Source organism: Anopheles merus, chromosome 2R, assembly GCF_017562075.2.
Source record: "Anopheles merus strain MAF chromosome 2R, AmerM5.1, whole genome shotgun sequence".
NCBI lineage: Eukaryota > Metazoa > Arthropoda > Insecta > Diptera > Culicidae > Anopheles > Anopheles merus.
In genome coordinates, this window is record NC_054082.1 from 45,246,510 (window position 1) to 45,272,027 (window position 25,518).

Here is a 25,518-nt window from a genome sequence, read left to right on the forward strand (position 1 = left end):
TGATCTTTCTGAAGAAGATATCCATATTAAACATTCATATACACTGTGCAGGATTTGCCTGTCTGCCAGTCTCTGTAAAAACAAAGACAATAACATACAATATAGTTATTCACAAAAGAAGTGATTTCAGCTGCAGCTTCTACAGGCATCAGTATCTCCAGCATAAACGATGCTTAAAACATTCTGCAACCACCACAAGCAAGCAGTAAGAAGTGTTGATTTTTTCCTCTTCTTCCCCTCGGCTCTACCACAACACAGAAGCGTGTGTCCATGGTAGGTCATTCGAACGATGGCTATAAGTAACAACGAGTTCAAGTTCAGCGCATAATCGAGACGACGGCGCAACACATACTCTCATTGGTGCGCAACAACAAGGTGCCCTCCATTTTCTGCTCCTTTGCTCCTCTCCCCCTACACCCACAACCAGTAGTCGAAACCATCGTCGCAATATACGCTGCACTCCGCTTGCACTTCCCTTGTTTGGCGCGGTGCGCTGCTGCTAGCAAGTCTAGTGTAGAGTATAGGAGAAGGAGTGCACACTCTAACCGGTTTTGCAGCGTACCATCATCAACCGCCGAAGGGATTTGGTTGGAAGAATCTGTGCCATTCCTAGCAAAATTGATCCACTGTTGATGCGGTGATGAAAAACTCTAAGAGTTCGTCTAACAAGCTTTGAGGTCTTTGTATTTTCCTTACCTCCTCGTATCGAGGTTCGTCAAAAAGTAACCAAAATAGAAAAAGAACCATGTGTTCACTATGCTGTTTGACAATTGGTGAAGAATAAAATAAAACTAAAAGAACGCTTTTCCTTCCTTGTGATGACCTCGAGAAGGAGAAGAGACTGCATCTCAACCTTGGCGCGGTGCAACAGACAACCACACGAGACATGCAGTGGGCAAGCAAGCAACGTGATCTGCAGTCCAGCGTCGATTGTGGGTGAGAGGCAAACAATAAATAAAATAAAAGTCACGAAGGTCTTTACCAGGGATCACACGCCGTCAGCCCTCACTGATATCTCGGTGTTCAGATTTTTCTTTCGAAACACAGTCGGAGAGCCCTCACACACACACACATGATGTCCATCTTAATTCTGGGGTGTTTATTGTGGTTGTGCAACGGCGTGAATTAAGCCGCATAGGAAAAATTCACAATCGAAGTTACTCGTTTTGAAATAGGAGAGCCGCACTTGGACCGACCACTTCTACTGTCATCAAGCAGTAGCGAGTAGCTTTTGTGAATCGACATGTCAAGCAAGTCCACATCAAGTACAAACATAATATAAAACTCCAAGAGCTCCCTTAACTTCAGAATATCGTTTATCAGGCACACCGGGGACATTCTTGGGCCATTCCGCCGGTATTAACAAACGCGTCTGCATAACTGTGTCAATATTTCGTGTCAAAGGGCAATTACGCTTCGCATTTTATCCAACCAACGGCAATCTATCTGCTGCCTATGCTGCTTTGTAGTTTGCTGTCAGTTCTCTTTCCAAAAATTATCGATTTTACCCAATTAGAATGTTATGTCGCATATAGTATTCAAAAAAAGGTCTATATTTTAGACACCCAACTATGTAAGATCTTTGCTGAGATGGTACGGTGTACAAAAGATATCCAGAATCTTCAATTTGTTATAGCAAAAAATCACTGAATACCCACACGAACATCTTGTACGAACCTTCCCCCAGGGACGCAAAATATCATCCGTACGGGGGCACATATCGATTGATAGGGCTGCGAACATTCTGAAGGAGAGCGTGCCGTTGCGTGAGAACGAATGAAAATCTCAAAGCGTCAAAGGTACGGCATTGCCGGATAGGTTAAGAGCTGTTGCATTAACAATGTATCTTGGTCCTCGACGATTCGAACGTAGGAAGGACAGGTAGAGCAGAAGCATTATCCTTTATCCCAACCAACAAGTCGAGGGTTGTTGGGCCTGGGATTTCCCTAAGCTACCTCGAAATAGTAGATAGCTGACAGATACATATTAAGAACGAAACACAAGCATACAGACACAAACTCGATGAAATAGTCAAACAAATATCTGTGGAATAATGGTCTAAGTCGATGAAACCGACCTAGCCATCATCTGCTCAAGAACAACACATGAGAAGCTTTTCTTCCCCTTGGAGGACCACCATATTGGGAAATGACACGAAATTGTATGCAAAGAGGAGGAGGAAAACCAATATCGTGCATGGTGGTGGCTAGTAGAGTGTATGTGTAATTACCAATACGCAAATTGAATACATATTTTATGAGCAAGGGTTAATTTTAGGCTAATACATAATAAACAGTAAAAGGCTTTTAACGATATTGCACAACATCGATATTATGAGTGGCAGAGCATTTATAAATATATCTTCCCTAATCAAAAAACCACTTACGTATCAGTTACTGCCATACAACCGTTTCGCAATTAGAATACGAAACGCTCGAATTTGAAAGCGATGCGACCATAGCATTGTGGATGAAATTCTTCTCCGGCTATTGTTTGTAAAAATAGACAACACCCAATACTGCACAACTCGCGAAGGAACATACACCGGGCGCAATCAAAAGCCCGGAAAAGGCGAGCTTCGTTATACCAAAGCAGCTTAACTGATGCAGCACACAAACCATCACAACACGGTGAACGGTGGGTTGTTGTTGATGCTGGTGGTGTTGTTGCTGCTAATGACGATGATGATGAGGATGATGAACCGGCTCACCCGGGTTTTGTGTTATGCTCACCCTCTGTCATCTCTATCTCACGTCGGCGGTTCGCTCTTGCGCTGGGATCCCCGGTACGCTCTCTCGCACCGGGCCCTTTGACGCGCGTTTTCTTTTCTTCTACTCACTCGCACTCACTGCGGTGGTAATGTTTGTCGTTGGCTCGTGTTCGCTCCCGCACGCATCTCGCTAGAGTCGGAGCGCCGGCTGCCCGAGCTCGCGCGTTTGTCCGGCCTTGACTGGAGCTGGTGGAAGCCAAAAACCTTTTGTTGAAGAGCACGAGCAGTACGAGAGCCAGTAGAGGTACACCTCCCCGTACCGGTCAATGGCAACAGAGCTACCACCTTCTCCAGCCACTGTCGGGTATGAGGCACGAAGTCGCATGCCGCATCCTCTCACGCTGGGTTCGCGGATTGTCTGCAGCTTCCACACCTATCCACACACCTGCTGCCCGTAGCACCTGGCGCCGCACGCCATGAGAAAACACTCGCGCGAGCACTGGCCACGGCAAACACGCACACGGACGCTATATATGCGCAACATACACGCCCGGAGGGAGTGAGAAAAGAACTTGGGCCCGTACTGTCGATAGCGGTGTCTCGGCAAATGGTACATTAAAAGGCGAGCCTGTCATTTTCACTGTGTTTTCCAATGACTACTTTGCTCGATCGGCCATGTTTGGCGCTATTGCACAATCGCGTCCACATGCGAGGAGTGAAAACGGCTGCTCTTTTGCGCTAGGAGATGTTCTGAAGTCAAAAGCGCAGACAAACGCACAAACGCATGGCACGTTTGTTTAAAATCTTTCGTTCAATCTTAAATACTATTTTGATTGAACACTAATACTCTTGAGATATAAATTTTGCTGAGTGTCAAAAATACTATTTTAGGCATTTTAGGGCTTTTATTCCTGAAAACTAGCAAAAGACCTTAGAATTCATCATACAGATTCTAACAAACCGAAACTTAATTGATAAGTTAAGTAATGATAAGGACATAGTAAGACTTACTACGTTCTTAATATTTTAAAATAAATTATAATTGTCAGCGTATTAGGAACATAATCTATTTCCTAACAGCAATAGCATATCATCAAAACCGTTGAAGCGCATTCATACACAAAATACACACTGAATGTGAGCAATAGCCAAACATCATTCGCAAAGGCCGTATTAATTTGTATTTGGACAATTTGTATTAAGAGCTTTCATAGTCGTGAGCATAATAAAACATGTGAAAATAATCATCATGATATTATTCGAGTTTGAAACGAGAACAAATAAAATTATAAATAGGCAAAGTATAAACCATACAGACAAACTACAAAATGGCCCAAAGAGGGTAATATTAATTGGATCAATAAGATGGGCAGCAGCAGCCAACGAGCGCAAAAGTAAAACAAAAAGTATTCTAATCAAATCACAACCACCAAATCCCAACGATCTGACCAACACAAAAACAAAAAAGACACACACGCGCGCACAAGAAATCGTTACGCTTTGCTGCGTTCCTTTTTGCCTAGTGGTCGCCAACAGCTACCAAAGCAACGGGCGCCGCCTGTCATTGTCCTCGTTATAGGTGAGGGGGAGCTTCACAAATGGTGCAAAAACCCCGGATACATAGCCGGTGTTTAACTTTTTTGCGTGATTTTCACAGGCGCATTTCTGACTTTTGGGATCGGTTGCTAGCAGCGAGAACCCTACACTTGTGCTAGGTTTGTTTTAGTCTTCGACATCAGACCGTGGAAAGCATGCATTTTCTTTTTGATGAGTTTAGAGTTGAGCGAGCCAACAAGCAGACACAGCGCTGTGCCGTGACGAATTTTTAATCAAGAGAAGCAGACCTCCCCAACTGATGTGGCTGTCTGTGTCTCAAAAGCAATTAAAAGATCATTTGGGTTAAACAAGGCAAATGAAAAATCCCTCAAATTAGACAACTGCTTGTACAGTTCTCCTTTGAAAGCTTGATATCAAATTTGGCTACTTTTTGGATACATGTTTAAATACATCCTTAAATAAATGATAAATACATTTAACACAAATGTAGGCCTGTCAAAGAGGGTCCAATATGTTCGGTATGCATGTGTTTGACTAAAACTGCCCGACTCAGGTATAGTAGCCCGATTCATATTTAATTGTTTTCCGAAGATTCTCCGATGAAACTCAGCAATGTGTGCAAATAACGCAGCATCGATTTTTGGACTCCTAGTTCGGAATAGCGCGACCACCCAGGCGCATTTTTCTCACAAACATTAGAATCGGAGCATCATCCATTGAATCCAAAAAACAGTAGCATGAATGCGCTTTAGAGGACGCAGCTTAAATACATCTGTTTCCGATTTCATCCTCCAGGCTCTGCATCGCGCACTCGCACCCTTTCTGCTAGACATGGTCTCCCCGCTCGTCTTCCCCTAACCGCCCGATAGAGTACCCCGCCGACGGATAGAGTAGGTAAAAGAGCAGGACGATAAATTGCGCCAGTTGACATAGATTATTTTGCACACACACAGTTCTTCTTCCTTTTCGCTTTCTTTTTTGTGCTCCTCTCATTTCCGGCGCGCGTTCGTGCGCGCCATCCAAATCAGCCTCCCCTGCCCCCTCCTCCTTGGATACACCACTATGTACCTTTTCGTACGGTGCACCGTTCACCAGGCTCTCCAAACCAACCCACTCACCAAGTAGCAGCATAAAACGCAACGATGGGTTGGCCTCATTTCATTGCAGCAGTGCACACAACCCCAACCTAGACAGGGGGAACACGAATCCGGGAACAAAAGTATGAGTTTGGGGTTGGTTTGGGGTAGCTTTTGGTGTCAGCATTAATTGAATTATTATACTGTCACTATGCTATTGCTCTTCACATGGACACTTCTAACTACCGGCGAGTGCGAGGTAGTGGTGGTGTCATCCAAGAGGGAATCGATGCGATTTTGTCCGGTAAGTAGACTCCCTTCGGAGCTCCCCGGAGCTTTTTCCGAACGGGTCAACGTCGGTTAGGTGCACTGCACTGCTCGTTTGCTCGTTTTTATCCAACGGCAAAAACCGCTTGCCTCATCAGCAAGAATGGCGAACGCTAGAATCGATAGCCGCATGCCAATCGCATCATACCCGCCTTCGTCTTCAGAGTGTGCCGGATTCTGCCCAATTCTACCAATTCGCACAATGGGAAAACCTAGTTTTGTTTATCGTAACGAAATGATTTAAGTGCCAACATAGCTCCAAAACATACGCTTCGTTCTGGGAGAGTTACATTAGAACAATCCTTTCTGCTTCGGTATCATAGTTTCCGTTCCTATCGGCCGTGAGAAAAAAAAAGTGCGCAACAAAGACGACGTTGCCAATTTTACGACGATAAGCTTTTAACGCCATAAGACATAACACTGCGATAAAGGTGTATAAAGAACAAAGTTAATTGCCCACAAAGACTCCATGCTCTTAAATTTTCACAGACCTTTGAAAGACCTTAAGCCATTATTTTGGATAAAATACTGATTTTCCACTGTTCCCCCCAAAGGATAATAAAGCTGACCACTCTGCTCTCTAAACCCACACCTACCGCTGAGTTATTGCGTGGAATGTACTGGTTTTGGGGGGCCAGCACCGTTCCGTACTGCTGACTGCCGCTCAGATACACGAGCTGCTGCTCCGGCATGGGCGGCTTCGGTACGCCGACACCGTTCACGTTCACGTTCGGCGGATGAAGATGATCGTACATGCCACCCTGCATTGGCATCTGCATCGTCGGTAGGCCTCCGCTGTTCATCGTCGCATGGTTCAGCATCGTCTGATTTAGATGGTTCTGATGGTTCAGATGGTTTGCCATCTGCGACGGATGGTTAATCATGGGTAGCTGTTGCTGCTGCTGCTGATGCTGATGCTGCATCTGCTGCGCCTGCTGCAGTTGTTGATGCTGTTGCTGCTGTTGCTGCTGCTGTACCTGCTGCTGCACCTGATGCTGGTGCGGCTGATGGGGATGCTGCATCGGTGGCTGCTGCTGAAGTGATTGCTGCTGCTGCTGTTGCTGTTGTTGCTGCTGTTGGGCTACCTGCTGTTGCTGCTGCTTTACGCCGGGTACGATCGGTGGTGGCAGCAGACCACCGGGCGTGTTGTTCGTCAGTGCGGGGTTGTACTTCCACTTGTCTTGGTTCTAAAAATCCAGAAATGAATTGGAAAGTAAATAACTTAAGTATTCGGACAAATAGGGAATTCGTAGCTAGCTTGAAAATCATTTAGTGTAGATGAAATTCATAACATTCTCCATGTGCTGATTGTAGAACAATCGTTAAATTAGGTTAGTTAACTATACGTTCTATTGTTTTTTTGGTGAATCGGGATAGCTGATCTTGAACAAACAGCAAATATGTTATAACAGTTAGTAGTATAACGTACAAGCATTAAAACTGCATCACATTTCAACAATATACAAATTATACTCGCACTAACAAAAGTTCTGCAAATAACTAAAAAAGGGTGTATTTGCACGTATCTGCAGGTGCTGCTGCATCGTACACAATTTCGACCATAGATGGAGTGGGGGCATATCTTGCATGTCGTTTAAATATGAACCTTTTTCCACTCTCTCTCTACCTCTACTTTACGCTGTTATCTTCTGTTCCATTCGTTTATTATGCTACTACTGCTCTTTTCTACATCCCACCGACGCGCGGCACTATGCTGCTCACTCCTTAATTTGCATGCTAGGGAACGTTTAATCAACCCCACGACCACCCTCACCCCCGTCGACTGCACACAGAAGCGTCCCAAACAAAACGGCAGCCGAAGAGCCGATCGACCCAAAGGAAGACAAACGCCCAACGATTTTACGGCCATTTTGTGGGAGGCCAACATGGGCATAGCGGATGGTATAAGTATTCATTTTCGTTAAGTACTGCATCGATGGAAAAGTTTTACAAGCACGCAAGCGAAGGATCTATTAATGCTTCAGACGTGGGTCCACGAAAGTTTTCGAACAGTAACATATTTTTTTTATTAATGGAACTAATTTTATCAGTTTCATTCAGTGCAGCATTCTTTTCTTTGAGTCGTTATCCGCCATTAGAATTATATAAAAAATAGGAATCGTTTACCATATTTTTTTATTCCCTTCAGGTGATGCATTAATCACCACAAATAAAACTTGTTTCAATGATTTTGCACACAAATACAGCAGTGATTGATATATACACACCAACAAACCTTCTCTGTACTGTGCTAAACCGTAACCAGGAGATACAAATCGTCTCCACAATTCAAACACGGATTTCTCTCAGCACTATTAGCGTCTAAGAAGGAGAAGTATCCCCCATAACACTACCACACACAATGCATTTATTCCGATTATTCAAACACGCGAAGAAATAACGTTACACATTTGCCAAATGCACAGCAAATACAGGCAACCCTTATCATCCAACATTGTTGCACTACAATGAAGAAGCAGGGAATTACAAACCCCCCTCTGCAGCCGCACCATTTGCGACCAGAGCCGAGCCACACACACACACGCCGCCACGCATCCGCAGCCCCCATCATTGCATGGCTTCCGTCTCCCGGCAAGTTAATAGAAATGTCCACCATTCGGAACCGGATACATGGTGGCAATACTCACATCGATAATGGTGTCGTCCCCGGAAGCCCACCGGGACTGCTTCTGTGCGAACTGGTTGAACTCGGTCTCGTTCGGATGCCGCTGGAACACGTAGCCGACGGCGGCATCGTCCTGCGTGCGGATCGGAGCTGCATTGCGTCCGCCACCGTCGTCGTGCCCACCCAGTAGCTTCATGCTGCCGGCAACTGTTTCCGGTACGATCGTGGCCGTCGTCGTCGTCGTCGGTGTCACCGTTGTTGTCTTGGCCGATGCCCTTTACTTTGCTAAAAGCGTTGCTTGCTGCCGCTGTTCTTGTTCGCTGTTGCGTGGGACTATCGATCGGCGGCAACAGTTCGTTCCTATTGCAGCGTGGAGAAGAAAAAAAAAGAGACGGAAAAGCCATTAGATTAATGAGTGAAATATGGATATTATCTGCAAAGCTACAGAAAAAAAATAAAACATGTACCAACAGGTTAAAACGACACATTGTCCCTTTGTGGGCTCGAGATAGCAGTAACGGCAATTCAAACCACATTTATATCAACTTCTTGTACAAAAATATGACGTACTAAAGCTAACAACTATAAATAAAAATCACAGAATATTCCCCGAGCATCCTTTAGATGGCGGAAAAATATCGTCGAACCAGGGGCACACGGCCACACCGCAAACGAGGGGAACAAACGCTGGTGGCACACAAAGAACGCCGCATGAGAAAAAGTGCATCATAATGCTTCGGAAAGCCTGCTCCATTGGCATTAGGGACAGATGTTGCTGCTGTGCAGTATTTCAATACCTTGCCTCGCTGCATCATGCCCTCAGGAAGGCCCGAGAAGGAGATATTTACCGGGTAAAGACCATTGCCGCAAATGAGGATCAAGCCGCACTCGAGGTGGTGTATGCGCACAGTACAACAAGGCAAACGACGCTGGTAAACTGGACCAAAGAGCAAACACAGATGAGTATTAGTAGTGTACCGACTTAAACACCACTTCCTAGGACAAACAAACTGCGTCCTTCTGGAAGGTGGACCTATTCTCGACAGCAAATGCTGGGGCTGGGGTTGAGATGATTATATTGAGAGAACCATTAACTATTGCGTATTGTGAGCCGTAGCTGCAGCGTTGGAAGTCCAATCGGAATTTTTATGGCTCGACAGTACAGTGATACATTTCAGTGGCATTATGAGCATAGAAGCGCCTTGAGCTGATGCTGCAAATGCGTTCGATTTCTGTTCTACTTTGCGTAGCTTTAATGAATTATATGAGGATAAATCTGTTTTACCAATATGTAATACACTCGATGCATAGATCTGCAACGGCTTAAAAAAAGGGAAGGTTTTAGTACTTTATGAAGGTTGTTTGCTACGCAGAGGTATCTCTAACCGATTCACTATCAAAGATAAACTATCCAAGCGTGAAAATGCTCAAATCCGAAATACAGTTGCACATAGATTTTCTTCAAGGACATTTGCCTCCTTATTTTTACTGCACTGTTTATTGTTTAAGATTTAAAAAAAAACAACAAACATATCTAAAACACTTTTTGCGTTGATGTTCAATTTATTTAAAGCAATTGTAGTTTAAATTTTAATATAAAAACCAAATCTTTTTGTTAAATTGCAGGATTGAAAAGGGGCTAACTGATAAATTAATAAGCTCTAAACTAAAGAAAAGTCAACTTCATCTTATAAAAAAGGAAAAGAAGTTCAATGTCATCTATACTAAAGATGTGCTTAGTAAGAGTAAATTAATTAAATTTCCAGTGAATAGTTCTAAGGACAATCTGATTTTTATGGCTCATACTGATGGGTTTTGTACCAATGTATGGAATAGAAAAGTAATTATCCAATCGGTTCGGAGTTTGAGTAAATTAAATTCGAAAATATTGAATCACTAGCCGACCCAGGGAGTGAGTGAGTTAAATCGTAAAAAATGCTAAAAGATTTATGTTGTGAATCCTTTTGTTATGAATATTTAGATTTCTACTATTCTACTGTTTCTATTCACTTAAAAGAAGCTTTTTTTTCAAGGCAGTTTTATGCTATCATAATCACCGGAATTTTGTAACAACTGTATGATACTTAGATGACATTCATCATTGACAAAGTTAAAATAGGTTTTTTTTTGGATCTCATTTACTTAACGGTTGACTCATAGTGAGACAGAGTAGAGATAGAGGATGAAATCTTGTTAAGAGACATCAGAACGCAAATAGTTGGTTCAATAATATGAATTGAAATAATTCATATAGGATTTCCAAGCCATTTTCGAATGTAAACTTTGTCATTCATTGCGTGCAAGATGTTAATCCACATAAATCGGATACTTCATTTCCATCAGCATATTTTTTATTTCTTCAGCATGATTTTCAACACATCTAAAGTTGAATTGATTTTGTTATGTGTTGATAATCATGTGTAATTATGAATTAGAAATTGTATTATGAAGCAAGCTCACAATTTGACAGCTATTGAAAAACATCTTGTAGGCGGTGAATAATTATGTGCACATTCGAAAAAGACTTCGAAAACCCTGTAAGCCATTCGATACATTTAGTTCTATTGATTGTCCAACTCGGTCTTAAACAGGATGGGCCATGTTTAACGAATGAATGAAACTTATTCAGGTAAGGCATTTGACCAGTTTCTTAATTTTCAACACATCACAAAGAACTGTCAAACTCAATCCAGCTTGAGACGTGTTGAAAATCATTTGAAAGAACTGAAACATTATTGAGGTGCAAATACAACTTTTGACAGCTGTTGAAACCCATCTCGCAAGCAATGGAAAATTATGTAGACTTAGGAAATTGACTTGGAAAACCCTGTTAGAACACAAAAAAACTCTCATACACCCTAAGCTCAAGTCAAGCGACAAAATCGATACCCAACAACAGCTCGGAAGCAACAGAGCATCATCGAAGAAGAAATCCGACCCTTCACCACCCCGCTCCCCAAACTCACCACCGTAGACCAAGGTACCGGGAATAAAAAGAGCTGTGCGACCCCTCAGAACAACAAATCCGCACTCGCTAGATGCAGTGCGAAATGAAAGGGAAACACAACATAAATCCACACACACGAACGCATGGAGCACATACACATTCGCTGCGGTGCTATACACATGGTGTGTGTGTGTGCGCGCGCTAGGGAGCAGCAGCCTTCATCTTGGATGGAAATGGAAAATCGTACCAAATCACCGTCAAACTGCCAGCGCGTTCTAATGCAACAGAGTGCGCGCAGCACTGCTGCCAGATGATGACGGCGACCAGCAAAGATGATGAAAGATTGAACATCAAATGGTGGTGGGTTTCGGGAAACGAGATGGGAGGCCCATGCCAGTTGCCGCCTGTTTCCGGCGGGGCCACACCAAGCCAACCGGCATAATTTCGATCTAATTTGTGCAAGAGAAGTGAAGGCTCAGGTGCGCCAAAGCGCACATCACATCGGAATCCAACACCAATACTATCCTACAGGGCTGCTTCATATGCCTTTTCCTACCTCAATGGGGTAGCAACTACATCATTACCGGTGGGAGAAGTTTCCAAATTAGTCCTCGCGCTGTGGAAGCATCATAAAAGCGGAACACGCTTCCACCAACACCACACAACACTTGGTAGGGGCTCGCGAAGAAGGCTCGGAGAAGCCTCGAAGACGACCAGAACATTCATGGGTCATTGCTTGTTCTTTTCCACTGCGCGAGACACAATCCGCGGCGGATCGATGGAAAAGGAATCGGACGCGATCACACACGGTGGTGCTGCTGGCGGCAGTTGCTGGGTGGCAGGCAAAGCGAAAGGTGATGGTAAAAAAGATTGAGCACGATACTCCGGGCACACACACACACATGCCAGAGAGCGCGCCAAGACAACGAGCGGGAAGAAAAGTGAAAGAGCGCGCTAAGAATGTGACGGGAAAGAAAACACACGCAGAACACATTCTTACCGTAGCCCCAGAGCGCGCAGAGCAGAGCAGAACGTGTGCAGGCGCACACCACAATGCGGCAAAGTGAACGGCGGATAGGCAAATTTAATGCTACGCGCAGATTTGTGTTGTGTTTCTTCTTATGCTTCTTCCCTTTGCCCCTCTCCCTCCCCTTCCCTTTCACCGTGGGCATCCAACCTTTTTGCCGCAACGGAACACAGGTGAACGAACGAAGCAGCCACGGCGGAGCAGTGTGTTCGGTCGAGCCTATACATGCGCCGCTTCATACGTGTATGTGTGGGGGGCAGGGTTGTGTTGTGTTTATTGTACTTGTGTGTTCGGACCGGGCGCTTGGAGTGCAAAAGAAGGGAAGTTAAGCCATTTGAAGTTTATCTACCACGCTACTCAAGTGTAAACTTTAATTCACTTTCTCAGTCTGCCCCAGGTTCTCGCGCTCGTTCCGACCAGTTCCCGCTCCCTCTCTTCCTCCCATGTTTCATTGTGAGTGCGCTCTCTTGTGGCTTTGCGAACGAAAGGCACATTCTAACGTGCCGCTAACTGTCATGCTGCTGCCTCAATGGAGACATCAACCCCTAACGAGCAGTGAGGCTTTCCCGGGGTTTGGGGTGCGCACTGGTTTGCCATAATTCCAGAGGCCGTCCGGATTGAGAAGAACGTTGCCCACACCCGCACAACAATCGCTGTGACCCGCAATAAAACCGTTCATCAGAGGCACCCCGCAAAAACGAGCAATATTCGGGCAAATTCTTGGTGCTAGATTTTTGCACCGAGCCGAGTTCACGCACTCACTCATTTCTCTCTCATACTCTCATACAGCGTATACTAGGATCGTTGCTATATTGGTGAAACGCACAGCGCAAGATGGTGCGCTCTACACCTCCATCTTGCCATAGCTATCGGTGACAGGACAATGACAACGTACCGTGAAATGTCAACTGCAGTCATAGCAGGGACGGGACGAGCAGCATATGCGACACACACAAAAAAAAAGAATCAAGAAGAGACGGCAGAGAACATCAATTTTCTTCCCAAATGTTTCGAACGGCTTCCATGCACGCTTGGGATCATGCGTGAGAACACCGGGAGAAAGGTACATGGCAGAGAGGAAGGCGTGCTAATGCCATTCGGAAATCGTTGCATTTGACGTTCCACGAACTGACAGCAGCGTGATGGAGCAATACTACTTCGTAGCATTCAGGGAAGGTGTTTTTTTATTATTATGATGTATGGCCTGATTGGAAACATAACATTATTCCAGGTTGACTTGGAGGGAGAAATATGATCGGACTACAGTATGTTTTTCCTTACAGCAAAGCGCATCTAGCTAGCTGTCGCAGCTATATTTTAAATAAAAGAACTATTATTCCTGTAAAGTCAGCAAACAGCTCTCATAAAATACAAGCAACACCAGTAGAAATAGCACTTTATAATATAAGTTATAAAGTTATACCACATATTCTGTCAAAAGTTTTAATAAAATGTCAAGATAATACAGGATCTACCAGAGTTGGAAGCGTAAGTTGCTTTAAAATTAGGACAAGATTCCAAAAATTAAGTCAAACCTCATTAACAAAAAAAGTTAACAAATTGAGAAATTTTGTTAAAAACTTTAATGTAGAAGAACAAAAACATAGCTCTTTGAACCCAAAACCTGTTCATTTATTTTAATCTTATTACAATGCTTCTGTTTAATATTTAATTTTTAATGTTTGGTTTTACACTAATCCACTAATCCACTAATCCTAGCCTGGGATCTTACAGTAAATTACTATGATAATTTCTCAGTAGATCATTTTTCGGTCATCTGCATGTCTAATTGTAGAATTGTAGAGCGAGGTCCAAAGAGATAAGTCAGCATTTCCTAATTAATACACCTGTTTTTTGTTTACTGTACACACTAGTGTTGGCTAAATATCATTCAGATTCATGTATCTGAATGAATCTGTGATATTATTAGATGAATCAGAATGAATCGGAATGATTCTTTGAAATAATTCAATGAATCAGAATACCGATTGCAAAGATTAGTGCATCTCGAAAGATTCATGAATTTCAGAAGACTCATGAATCTCAAAAGATTCGTGAATCTCGAAAAATTCACGAATCTCTAGGGATTCAAGAATTTCGCTTATTCATAAATCTCCAAAGATTCATAGAGCTTGAGCTTTTCATTATTCTTCTTGTTGGCGTAACACCCAACGTGGTCATGCCAACCTATACAGGCTTTTCATACTTCTTCGAGAAGTACCACGCAGCCATATAGTTTATCTTGCTACGGGGAGACGATCCATGCGTAAAACCCACGACGTGCATATGTTGTTAGGTGGGATCAAGTAAATTCAATATTTTGCAAATTATACATCTCTTAAGATCCATTTACCCGTGGAGATATATGAATTTAATGGATGTAATCTAGTAAATTTATGAATCCTTGGAGACTCATAAATCCATCTTTACAAATGATTAAAATGATGATCTGTGAAGATTCTTGAATCTTTAGTGATTCATTAATCTTTGAAGAGTCGATTTGAGATTCGAATCACTTATCACTGCAGATTTAGATGAATGAATATCAATGAATGATTCTTGAAACCCAGCGGTAATCAAGCATTTTTGCGCAGTACTTTGCGTTGGTAAATCATTCAACGTAGTGGTATAACGGTTACTTCGTTTGCCAAAAAAGCTGAACTTCAGCCAATCCTCAATTACACGTGATGAAGGTTTGTATGAAATGGAATATGTAATCTATTGTTTGATTTTCTGCATTATCCTGAAAGTAAATTTGTACATTGCATTCCTTGTAATATACATTACCAAACATGTAATATAATGCATAAACTACACCAATATTCATATCTTCTATTGATAATATCATTCCCGCATACACACACGCGCGTTCTAAATCATGCTTCCTTCCGGAATATTCCGCTCTATCCCTTTTTAACCCTTTTACTTAGTAACAGTGCTGGTTTAAAAGTAATGTGCGCCAGTCTGAAACATATAATCGAATAAACACATCATAACCCCGGTTGGTGCGCCCGGAATGGTAAACAGAACCAAACATGCCGGTCCGCCAGGCGAGTTTAGGTATCACCCACTCTGTTCTCCATTCGTTGGACTTGCTGCGCCATTGCCACTCTGCCTGACTGCCGGAATGGGATTAAATGACATAGGTCATAAATAATCCCAAATGCATCTGCCCCCTCGGACATGTTGGGAAAAGGGCTAGTCGCGCTTGTCGAGTTCCAATGTATTCCCTAAGGATGTATTCCCACGGTTATCTTGATAATGGCCTTACACTTTTTTTAAACCACTCGTTAGTGCGCCTACTTAGCGTAGGTGATTTGTTTGAAGCTTTATGTGAGTCTAGCAAGAATTCCGCTGAACTTCAACACTTCATTTTTTCTGCCGTTTGGAACATCCCTTTTCACTGCAAGCGAAATTTCGCTATTTTAAATGCGTAATTTTACACTTAACTAGTGGTTTGAAAACGCCAGCAATTTTGTTATCATCGAAGAAGACATTTTGAGCGACATTTATTCCAGTCCATTAGCTCAGATCCTTGCGAGCTCGATTAAGCTCGTAAATTGATTAACTAAATAGTGTTACATTGCCCCAGCATCAGAACAAACGGCACGGAACCGTCCTTATCTTCGCTCAGTTCAATGAGACATGCAAAAAAGCAATACTCACATCCACCAGCCACACCTGACACGAAGGGCGAGTAATGTTAGCGCATTATTAGTAGCGATCGTGCCAATTGCACAAAACCCGTACAGATACTTGCACAACGGTGCTAACACTGCTACTGGTGGGTGGTGTTGTGCGTTAGGGGAAATTACCCGGAGTGGAAAGATGATTGACGAGCGACAAGCATCATTGCATATGTAAAACGTGCCATTTCCACCAGAGATTGCTGGATAACGCTTTTTTTGTCCCGCTGCGCAGTTGTATCGGACACATCTTTACCTAATGTAGAACGATATACACAATTTGAACCATAGTTATTTAGAATGTTTTAATTTTAAAACCATAACAATCAAACAGGACTAATGTTATATTACTTCAGGTGTTTAATGGTGTGGTAAGCAACAGCCGGTCTGGTGATACAGTCGTCAACTCGTACGACTTAACAACATGCCCGTCATGGGTTCAGATCCCGAATAGACTGACAATCCTATTATGGTAACAACAAGTCAAAGAAAGCCATGCTCACTTCACCAGTGGGTACAGGCAGGCCTTGTTGTTGGCGCAACGGTTGTTGGGTCAAAGAAGAAGAAGAAGAAGAAGAAGAAGAAGAAGAAGAAGAAGAAGAAGAAGAAGCAACAATCCTTGTATCATAATTGATGCTTCTACTTGATGTATCGTTCTACACTATCCCTGCATTACAGGGTGGTCTCCAAGTCATTTTTGAATGTGCACATAATTATTCACCGCATTAAAGATTTTTCAACAGCTGTCAAATGGTATATTTGTTTCAAAAAGAAATTTAACTTTCATCACACGATTTTCAACACATAACAAAGAACTCAATCCAGTTTGAGTCGTGTTGAAAATCATGCTGGAGACATGAAGAATTATTGTGATGGAAATTAAATGTCAGATTGATGAGGATTAACATCTTGCGCGCGGTGAATAACAATGTTTACATTCGAAAGTGACTTGGAAAACCCGTTATACAGGATTGTACTGTAAATAATGGAATCCTTACTACGAGGATACGATTGGGAATCGATCTACTTGAGGCTTATAGAGGAGGAGATGCGCCTTAGACCATCCAACCACCCCATATCTTCTTATCTATTTACTAATAAATTCTGCCTCTGAATTGTAAATGAAAACATAAATTAATTCAAAACATTCAACCTCGAATGGGCTATTATGCTCCTCTGATTTTAAAGTATCTTTGAAGCGTAAATAAAAAACTAATCGATAAGCAATTTTACTGATCAAGTACCGATATATTAATATGTTTTGTATCGAATTTTGTTGCATAGAAATTATATGTTATTTTGCTGACGTTCTCATACAAAGAAACGATTTATGCACGTAGCCAAGTACAGCAGCTAAACAAGCAGCGAAGAGGGAATGGCATGAGCACGAAGTTGATATGAATTAAATGTGCTTTGAACCGTTAACTTATACTAAATCTCTGTATCATTCATCGATACTAAAGAATAGTATCGCATGCCATATACAAACGAAAAACCCATCCCAACCCCATTCGAACGTACCTTCACGATTGTTCCGATGTGCTGTTGTGCCGCAGCAGAAGAAAGTTCAGTGTGGAGAGCGCGGCGAGTAGAGTAGAGTTGCCTTTTGCTCGCACGCAGCGCACAGAGACACACCCGGAATAAGATGAGACCCGCGCGGTTGGACGACCGTCTATCTCCCTGCCACTGGCCCCCGCTCGGATGAGAAATGGTGGTTTTTGTTTGAAAACAACAACTCCACGGCGCGCTCTTTGCTCTCGTGCTGAGGCGGCCGAACGGTGCGCGTTTTTTTTTTTTGGGGGACGGGGTTCAGCAGTTTGTGTTGAGCATAAAACCCCCCAGGTCCTGCGCGTTGGTATGCGTGTGTACAGGGCCTTCTAGATTGCTACGGCCAGTGCGCTGCTATCCTCGTCGCCTCGACGTCGTTGCGTCGTTGCTCAATCCGCCAGTTGCGGTGCAATATCGCAACAGCTCACGCACACACACGGCCGGGAAGGAACCGCGCGCCGCTACAGATAGCAAAAACCGAGGCGCGTCTGCTTTGTTGAGTGGCAAGCAGCTTCTAAAACAGCAGCACAATTCACACACACACACACAGACAGACAGACACACTATTCAACCGCACACTCGGAATGCAGCAATGCACGTTGGGTGGTTGGTGGTGTTTGGGGTCGTCTCAGGCGTGAGTTGCAGCGACCGATTGCAAGCAAACAAATGAAATGCGATTTGTTTTCACAACACTATGCACTGCTTTCTTATTGGTATTGATGACACATTTGATTTAGAATTGAATGTAGTGGTGGCGATAGTGGGGGGAGATGAGTGGCAGGATAAAACCAAAAAAATATACACACTGTACACGATACACACACACACACAAGACGATGCACCTCGCTTTTAGTTCGTGTGGAGCGGCTGGCTGAACAAACGCAGCTATGCAACAACAGCACACACAGACGCACACGCACGCACGCACACACTCGTACTGAACACTGGCAAACAATACGCAAGCTTTCCACTACGCACACTGCAACCTTTGGCACAGGCACGAGCGCGCTTACACACCGGCAAGGATTGAAATTACTTCTCCAAAACCGGGAGGAAAGATTCGCAGACCTATCGGTCCTATGCACTTTTGCTGTACACACTTTCACAATGCACACACGCGTGCGCTTACACCTACACGAGAACGCTATACACTTTTTATATTTTTATATTACCAATGTACACACTTGTATGCTGTAGCCTGTGGCCTGAACACAACGGGGATCGATTATGATGATGCTTCTATTGAAAACTACTGCGACGTGCTTCCTGCTTCTCACACACACATACACAGGCTCGCACACGCACTTTTGACCGCGATCAATACAAAACTTACACACAAGCACGCGCGTACGCTTCAAGAACTATTATTTGCGCGATCGCATGAATCGCACGCGGATGGACGCACACAGTACGCAATCGGCTTATTTGAATATGCGCGGAGGCGGTGTTGGTCGGCGGTCAACAAACGCATGGGTGAAGGCGCGATGGCCAAGGGCACCAGTGACAGAGACGGAACAATTGTTTCACAATAGACTGACGAGACACATACGCATACACACACACAAACATACATACACAAAAACGGCTTCACTCTTCCGAAACAAGAACGCCGCACGCATACGCACACGCACGCACGCACAGAAGAAGTATATACACAACATACACAGGCGCATCCACAAACACAACCGGCTACGGTTCGCAGAGTGGCGTGAAGATGCGAGAAACACTATCCGTGTGCTGTATCACTATTTACACCGCGCTGCAGCTACAGAATTCCCACTTGCCGGAGAGAGAGCGCTGGGCGGCTCCTGGTTACGATTATTTGCGCAACCCTGCACACATACACACGGCAAGAAAAGACAGCCACACTTCCAGACGCAGCGCCAGAGCTGGATCGGCCACCCGCGAGGGAGGGAGGGAGGGAAAACAGAACAAAATTAAAATGCACGCCGCGATCGCAAACGATACACACGCACCAAAGGTTCACGCACGATAGGGAGGTAGTGTATTTCGTCACACTCCAAGAAATCCTGCTCCTCACCGAACAGATGTCGTACGTGTGTGTGTATGCGGGATGATTCCACAGCAACGAGGAAGCGAACAGAGATGGTGACGATGGTTAGGTGAGCACAGCAGATCTCACCGCGTGAGAAAAATCGCTCGCCTCACACGCCTCGTTTGTCGCACAGCTCACGCGTGTTGCGATTTTTGATGATGGACGAAATTATCGCAGCAAATAGAACCGACCGAATACAGTCCTACACATGTACGCCAAACACAAGTACAGCACTGCGGGAAAAGTCAATTGTTGCACAAACAAATAACCAATCACTTCATTCATCCGTTTGACAACTGCGACTGTTCTTTAAAATCGAGCCTTTCGATTCAATTTCTATACAGGTCTGTACAACAGGAACGCAAAAAACCAGGAACTGGTGCTGGTGAAGGAGAGATGGGGCGGCCGTGATACAGAATATCACGCATAGGTTTTCGGTTCGAATTTCCCGAAAAAATGGAGCCGGATAATTTTGCCGTTTGCGGATTTCGGCGAATGGAAAGGAGAAACAAAACAAAAGAACACAACGTTCCAGAACGATTCAAAAAACGGGACAGCAAATCGTAAGGTGTACGATCAAGATAGCAGTAGTAGTAAATGGTGGTGGTGGTGGTGGTGTTGGATTTAATGGTTGTTGGTTGGTTGGTGGATGCACTATTTTACTTGATAATTTTGTTGCTCACTTTATCACTAACTGTACACGGGCGTTTCGGTTGAAGCCTGACAAAAGGGAGAGAAGAGAGGGGAAAATAAGAGATAAAAAATGAATATCACAATCAGCGCTGCAGATGTCAACATTTCTGAAAAAAGACCAACAATATCTAACAACGACCATGTGCACATTTATCCTTTTTTTTCTTTTCATTCCTCATTGCAATCAATGAAAGCTGCCTTTGCCGAATGAAAACTTTCCGGAATTGAACAGGCCGCAATTAAATGACCAGATAGAGACCAATTCCTTCAACATGCACCGACACAAGTTTCCAATTCGTTGCCTCGTACCCTGCCCACCCTCCAACATACATTGCGGAAAATAGCCCTTTTGCCTGCCCACCTTTATGCAAAACTTTGTGTCATACAATAAAAAAAAACGGCAAACTGGTTCATACAACTTGGTAATGGCAAGGAGAGCTGGATAAAAGGCTGGCACAGGCCAGGAAGAATTTGCTTCATCCGAGCAGAGCAAGACAGCAGCACCAGACAGAGTACACCCAGCCCCAGAAGCATAACACCGTTCCATATTTCCTTCATCTATTCTGACAGCAGCATATGCGTGATTGTATGCGTGTAGTTGTGTCCGCGGTGAGTAAGAATGGTGCGCTGCGACCGGAACAACCACACCAACACACGAGCATACACATACACACACACACAACACCTAGAACCAGGCAGGGGCAATTGACAAGTAGGAAGAAGAAAAAAAAATCGTTGTGAAAGAACCATTATCCTTCCGGAGGCAGCAGAGTTTTCGTCTCTCGATCAACCTTTGCTGCCATTGATGCAGTACAAACCATTCAAAAGCTTCCCCCAAAATGGTCTGCATTAATGCGCGCTGTACAGTTTCCTTTGCCCCATGCGACGATTTCGTGAGAACTCCCTCACCTATTCCATCTAGGTAGGGGAGTGGGAGGATGGGCACGGAACTGCATCGAATGAAAACCCAGCCACATTTGCCCAGTAGGCTGGGGGCAAAGCTTTTCCCCCTTTTCCAGCGGGTTCTCGAAAAGCGGGAGTAGCGGAACAACCGCGCGAACGAAAAACCTGGTTCGGGGACCGCCTTTGTTACGCCATTTGTTTTTTCGCGCAAAACGAACAAAACATCTCCCCGCGTACATCAGCCGTGTAGAAGCTGCTGCTGCTGCTCCACACGCACGAACACACACACACATATATATTTATATATATATATATAGAAAACCAATGGAGTAGTATACTTGCCTCTGCCGCCATCCAGAGCAATTCAATGGGCCCGTCTACTAAAAACTATATGTACACACAACTCGATTTTCGTCCGTGCACACGGTGAGACGCGCTGAATACTTCTGACACTGGCCGCAGCACACCAGCGCAAGAGCGTACCAGGGCAAGAACTCGTACATCCCGCAACAATCCGAGAGCGCGAGCGAGAGAGAGAGAGAGACAGAACGTGTGAATGTGTGCGTGTGTCTCTAGCGTAGAGAGAGAGAGAAGAGAGAGACGGAGCGTTGTGCTGCTCTCGCGCGCGCTTGTGGGACCTTTCCTGCTAAAAACGCTTCTCATTTCCCTCTCTTTCTCTCGCTTGCACGCTCGTGCGCCCGTTTTATCCGTCCACCGACCCTTGGCGGCGCGCCGCTTACACCCATACGAAAAACCTAACCGCAACCGAGTATCGAGTTTAATTCCGGGCTGCTACTGATGCTACCTTACCACTACTATCACTCCACTACACACGGTAGAGCAATGAGAAAAGACAACTAGAACAACAACAACAACAAAAAAGCCAATGCGACGACGACGGCAGCAAGGCTTCCGCTGCTTCCAAGCGAATCGTCCCCGGCTTGCTTTGTCGCAATGCAATCCACGCAAGGTGTGTAGCACCAGAACAAGCGCACAGGCACATCCACCCCGTGCTATTTCTTTCCTTCCGTTGGATTCTTCCCCCTGGCCATGTGCTACTGCACGACGAAAAAAAAAGAACCCCCACCGAACAAGTGCACCATTGTCTGCAGCATTCGCATTATGCACGCACGGAACATCTCTATCATGGTCAATGCACACCGAATCGTTCGCACACACACATACACACGCATACGCACTCCCACTCGCGCTAACGCACACACACACACACATGCATGCATTAGCGCATAGAACGGCCGTTTATCGTAAAACCTACACCACAGGATGCCAGGCCAGACTCTTTCCGGTCACCTTTTTGTGTTTTAATTCTATTCCCAACACGATTAGGTTGCGGCACCCTGGCAGTATCGGGCATGCCCTTCCTTACCTTGAACCCAACTCGCGGAATGCCGAACTACGCGGCCGTACGGCACAGACCCGGCCAACTTTTTTTTAATCGTCGCTACACCAGGGGCGGAAGGATGTTGTACAAGGATGTATGTTGCTGCGGTGCTGCGGACACAAACACGCTGCTTCGTTCACGCACGACCAACACGCCGTCCCACAAAATATAGGTACAGGTCCACGGTTCTGTATGTCCGCCGCGATGGGGTTCTCTGGTGATGAGCTTCACCGTCGTCGTCTTGTTCTTGGCACAGTGTTGGTGCCGCACCGCGGGCCCGGTTCTCTATCCTTTTCTCTTGTGCCTTCCCTCGCTCTCTTTGGCCAGAACTGGGAGAGTCAGCTGAGATGAGCGAGCAAACATCGAGCACCGAGGTGTACAGATGGCAGATGGGGCCGTGTTGACAAGCAACATTACGAAACAAAACGGGGTGCGTTATTGGAAAAACGATTTTTTATGACGTTGGAATGAAGTTTAAAAAGTTTTGGAGGAAGATACATATTTTTGCAAATTTGTAGCGGGTTATTTAAGGTCAAAAAGCATGGGAGAAAACCTGGACATGCTCTGGTCTCACTATACACCTTGGCTTTCTGTTCGGTGTATCTGTTCTGAGCAGCTGCTACGGACATTCATTGCACTGCCGTCCTGCTTCTTGGTCAGAAACGACACACCGTTTAACAATGCAAACTCCTCAACCGTACATGATAAAAGTAGCCCCCGCAGGCCAAATGCCAGTTATCAAGAGCTCGCCAACGCTCCAAATTGGTGCGATTTTCCCTCGCTGACGAGCGTTTTTGAAAGTTGTTGCGAGGGTTTTTGAGGGTTTAAGATGGCCACCATAATACTGGCGCTAGTGTGTAATTATGTAGGTAGACAAACTTAATCGGCAATAAAATGCACTCAACTACTCCTCCATCTCCCCCTCATTGACCCCAAGGGGTCCTACATTTCATGTGTGAGCTATATTAGCATCTGCGCTCCGCCGTCTCACCTGCTTATACATGTTCTACTATCAACTATCAACTGAATCGGTGGTGTATTTTTATGCACTTCATTCTTTCTTTATGTCTTCATTCTTTTTTATGTCTTCATTCGCTTGTGGCCTTGAGGCGCTGGGGGAATCGAGTAAAGCCGGTATTGAACTTTAAACGGTAGTTTTATTAATGTATTTATTTCGTGCCAGTTCTAACGAGGCCATTCGCGTACCATGCCGTTTGATGGTTACGAAGCTATATCAAACAAGCGTATGTGTAGGTGGAACTCAAATAAGTATAAAATGAACATGTTTCATCATTATCCACTCCATGTATGAAAGTAATATGTGATATTTCAGTGTAATAAGTTCCGGATTTCTTTCCGTACTAAGGTTCCAGAAGAATTTTCCACTTCATCCTGCTATTTTTCTTGTTCTACCCATTTCAAGCACAACGTGGCCATGGCATTTTGGTATTAGCCATAGCTCGCACGTTTGGAACTGTGCGTATAATAACAACAACATATGAAATCAAATCTTCTTCTTCTTCTTTGGCTCAACAACCGATGCCGGTCAAGGCTGCCACACAGTTGTGGGGTTGGCTTTCAGTGACTTATTGATTTCCCCCATAGCAGGATAGTCAGTCCTACGTATGGCGGCACGGTCTATTTGGGCTTGAACTTGACGGGCATGTTGTTCTTCGTACGAGTTGACGACTGTACCATGAGACCTTAAAAATGAACAATAATGTCATCAATGTCATCATCATTGCCATTTCTTAAACTAAATTTGTTTTCCTCGTGTGGCACAGAGTTAGAAGAAAGAAATTTTAGATTTTCTTATATGTTTTTATTTAAATTACAAGCACGATGTTACTCTTAGATAAGTTCCCTTCCGTAAATCAAAAGAGCCAAATCATACAGATCTTCTTTTCAGTCAGAATCGATACAGATCCGTGGGTGCCGCAGGTCCGCTAGGTCATAGCACATAAGCACACTGACTCATTGGTGCAGCGAGTTTAGGCCGGGTTTTGAACCTATTTTAGCCCGACCAGACCCGAATTCACGGTCCCAATCGGTTGGAATTGTTTATGCTTTCTTGCACCTACGAACCTACCAAGGACATTATAGGTCAATCCGCACATCACCGGCAATAACCACACGCTTGCTGACGTCAAACCGGACATTCCGACGGACGTGATGCTGGGCAGAGAGCTGAGGCAGGTGGAGCAGCACCTATCGTAGATCGGGAACTGATGATTATGAAGGAAGCCATGTCTGGGCGAGTGATCTGGAGAATGGTTGGCATCTTGGCCGGGTCACGACGTGTTCATCCGGGACCAAACCACCTACAGATAAGATGAAGCAAACATGTAAACAAACAAAATTAACTAGCTGCTTTCCCGTTGCTGTGCATATCGGTGCATGAGGGCTTGGGAACATGTGCGCTCTGAGGCCCACAGTTCAAACATCTTTCTGCCAGATGGTCATTCCAAAAACTAGTCTCCGGTATTGTCGCAGTGAGGTTTTATGTTGCTTTTATTCCTGCCGCTGTATGGTTGTCTACAAAATAGAAATCACACACATCCAGATTAACACAATCTGTAGCACTTCCGAGCAGTCATAACATACCTGCCGCTTGCATATCATCTACTACTGCGGTACAGCTCTATCTGTAAGATGAAAAAGAGCACGCCTTGTTAATCTAATGCTTAACATCAAGGATTTCGTAAAAGGAAAAAACTTACCCGACGCCGGATATTTTGCATGGTCACATTTTATTACATTTGCACTAAACAATAGTCGATTTCGATGCAAATTACCAACAAATTCTGTACTCCACATTTATATCAACCACCGAGTTTGTTTACATCTTTACGTTGTAATTTACATTTTCACATGTATCTTTACGTTCATAAGCGCTAAAAGAGATGGCATGACACAACGAGTGAGAATGGTCGAAAATGAGAGAGATGCAGCGATTTGTT

At 44.3% G+C, this 25,518-nt stretch overlaps 1 protein-coding gene and 2 long non-coding RNA genes across 4 annotated transcripts in view; all 3 read right to left on the reverse strand.

Moving 5' to 3' along the window:
• Window positions 1-6,635, reverse strand: part of LOC121590595 (maternal protein pumilio-like) — a 131,816-nt gene extending 125,181 nt beyond the window's left edge. For both annotated transcript variants that reach the window (XM_041910400.1, XM_041910399.1), the window contains exon 1: window positions 6,267-6,635. In XM_041910400.1, the coding sequence (XP_041766334.1) occupies window positions 6,267-6,593 (327 nt within the window). In that variant the 5' untranslated portion in view covers window positions 6,594-6,635. The remainder of the gene's footprint in view (window positions 1-6,266) is intronic.
• A 12,023-nt stretch (window positions 6,636-18,658) lies between these two features.
• LOC121589697 lies at window positions 18,659-22,855 on the reverse strand. Its single transcript, XR_006004336.1, has 3 exons — window positions 22,544-22,855; window positions 18,838-20,280; window positions 18,659-18,709 (listed from the first exon to the last, which is right to left on the reverse strand). It is a non-coding gene; the product is annotated as an uncharacterized LOC121589697 (long non-coding RNA).
• Window positions 22,856-24,432: 1,577 nt separating this feature from the next.
• Window positions 24,433-25,462, reverse strand: LOC121587668. The gene is made up of 3 exons (XR_006004089.1): window positions 25,279-25,462; window positions 25,163-25,203; window positions 24,433-25,093 (listed from the first exon to the last, which is right to left on the reverse strand). It is a non-coding gene; the product is annotated as an uncharacterized LOC121587668 (long non-coding RNA).
• Between the last annotated feature and the right edge of the window lie 56 nt (window positions 25,463-25,518).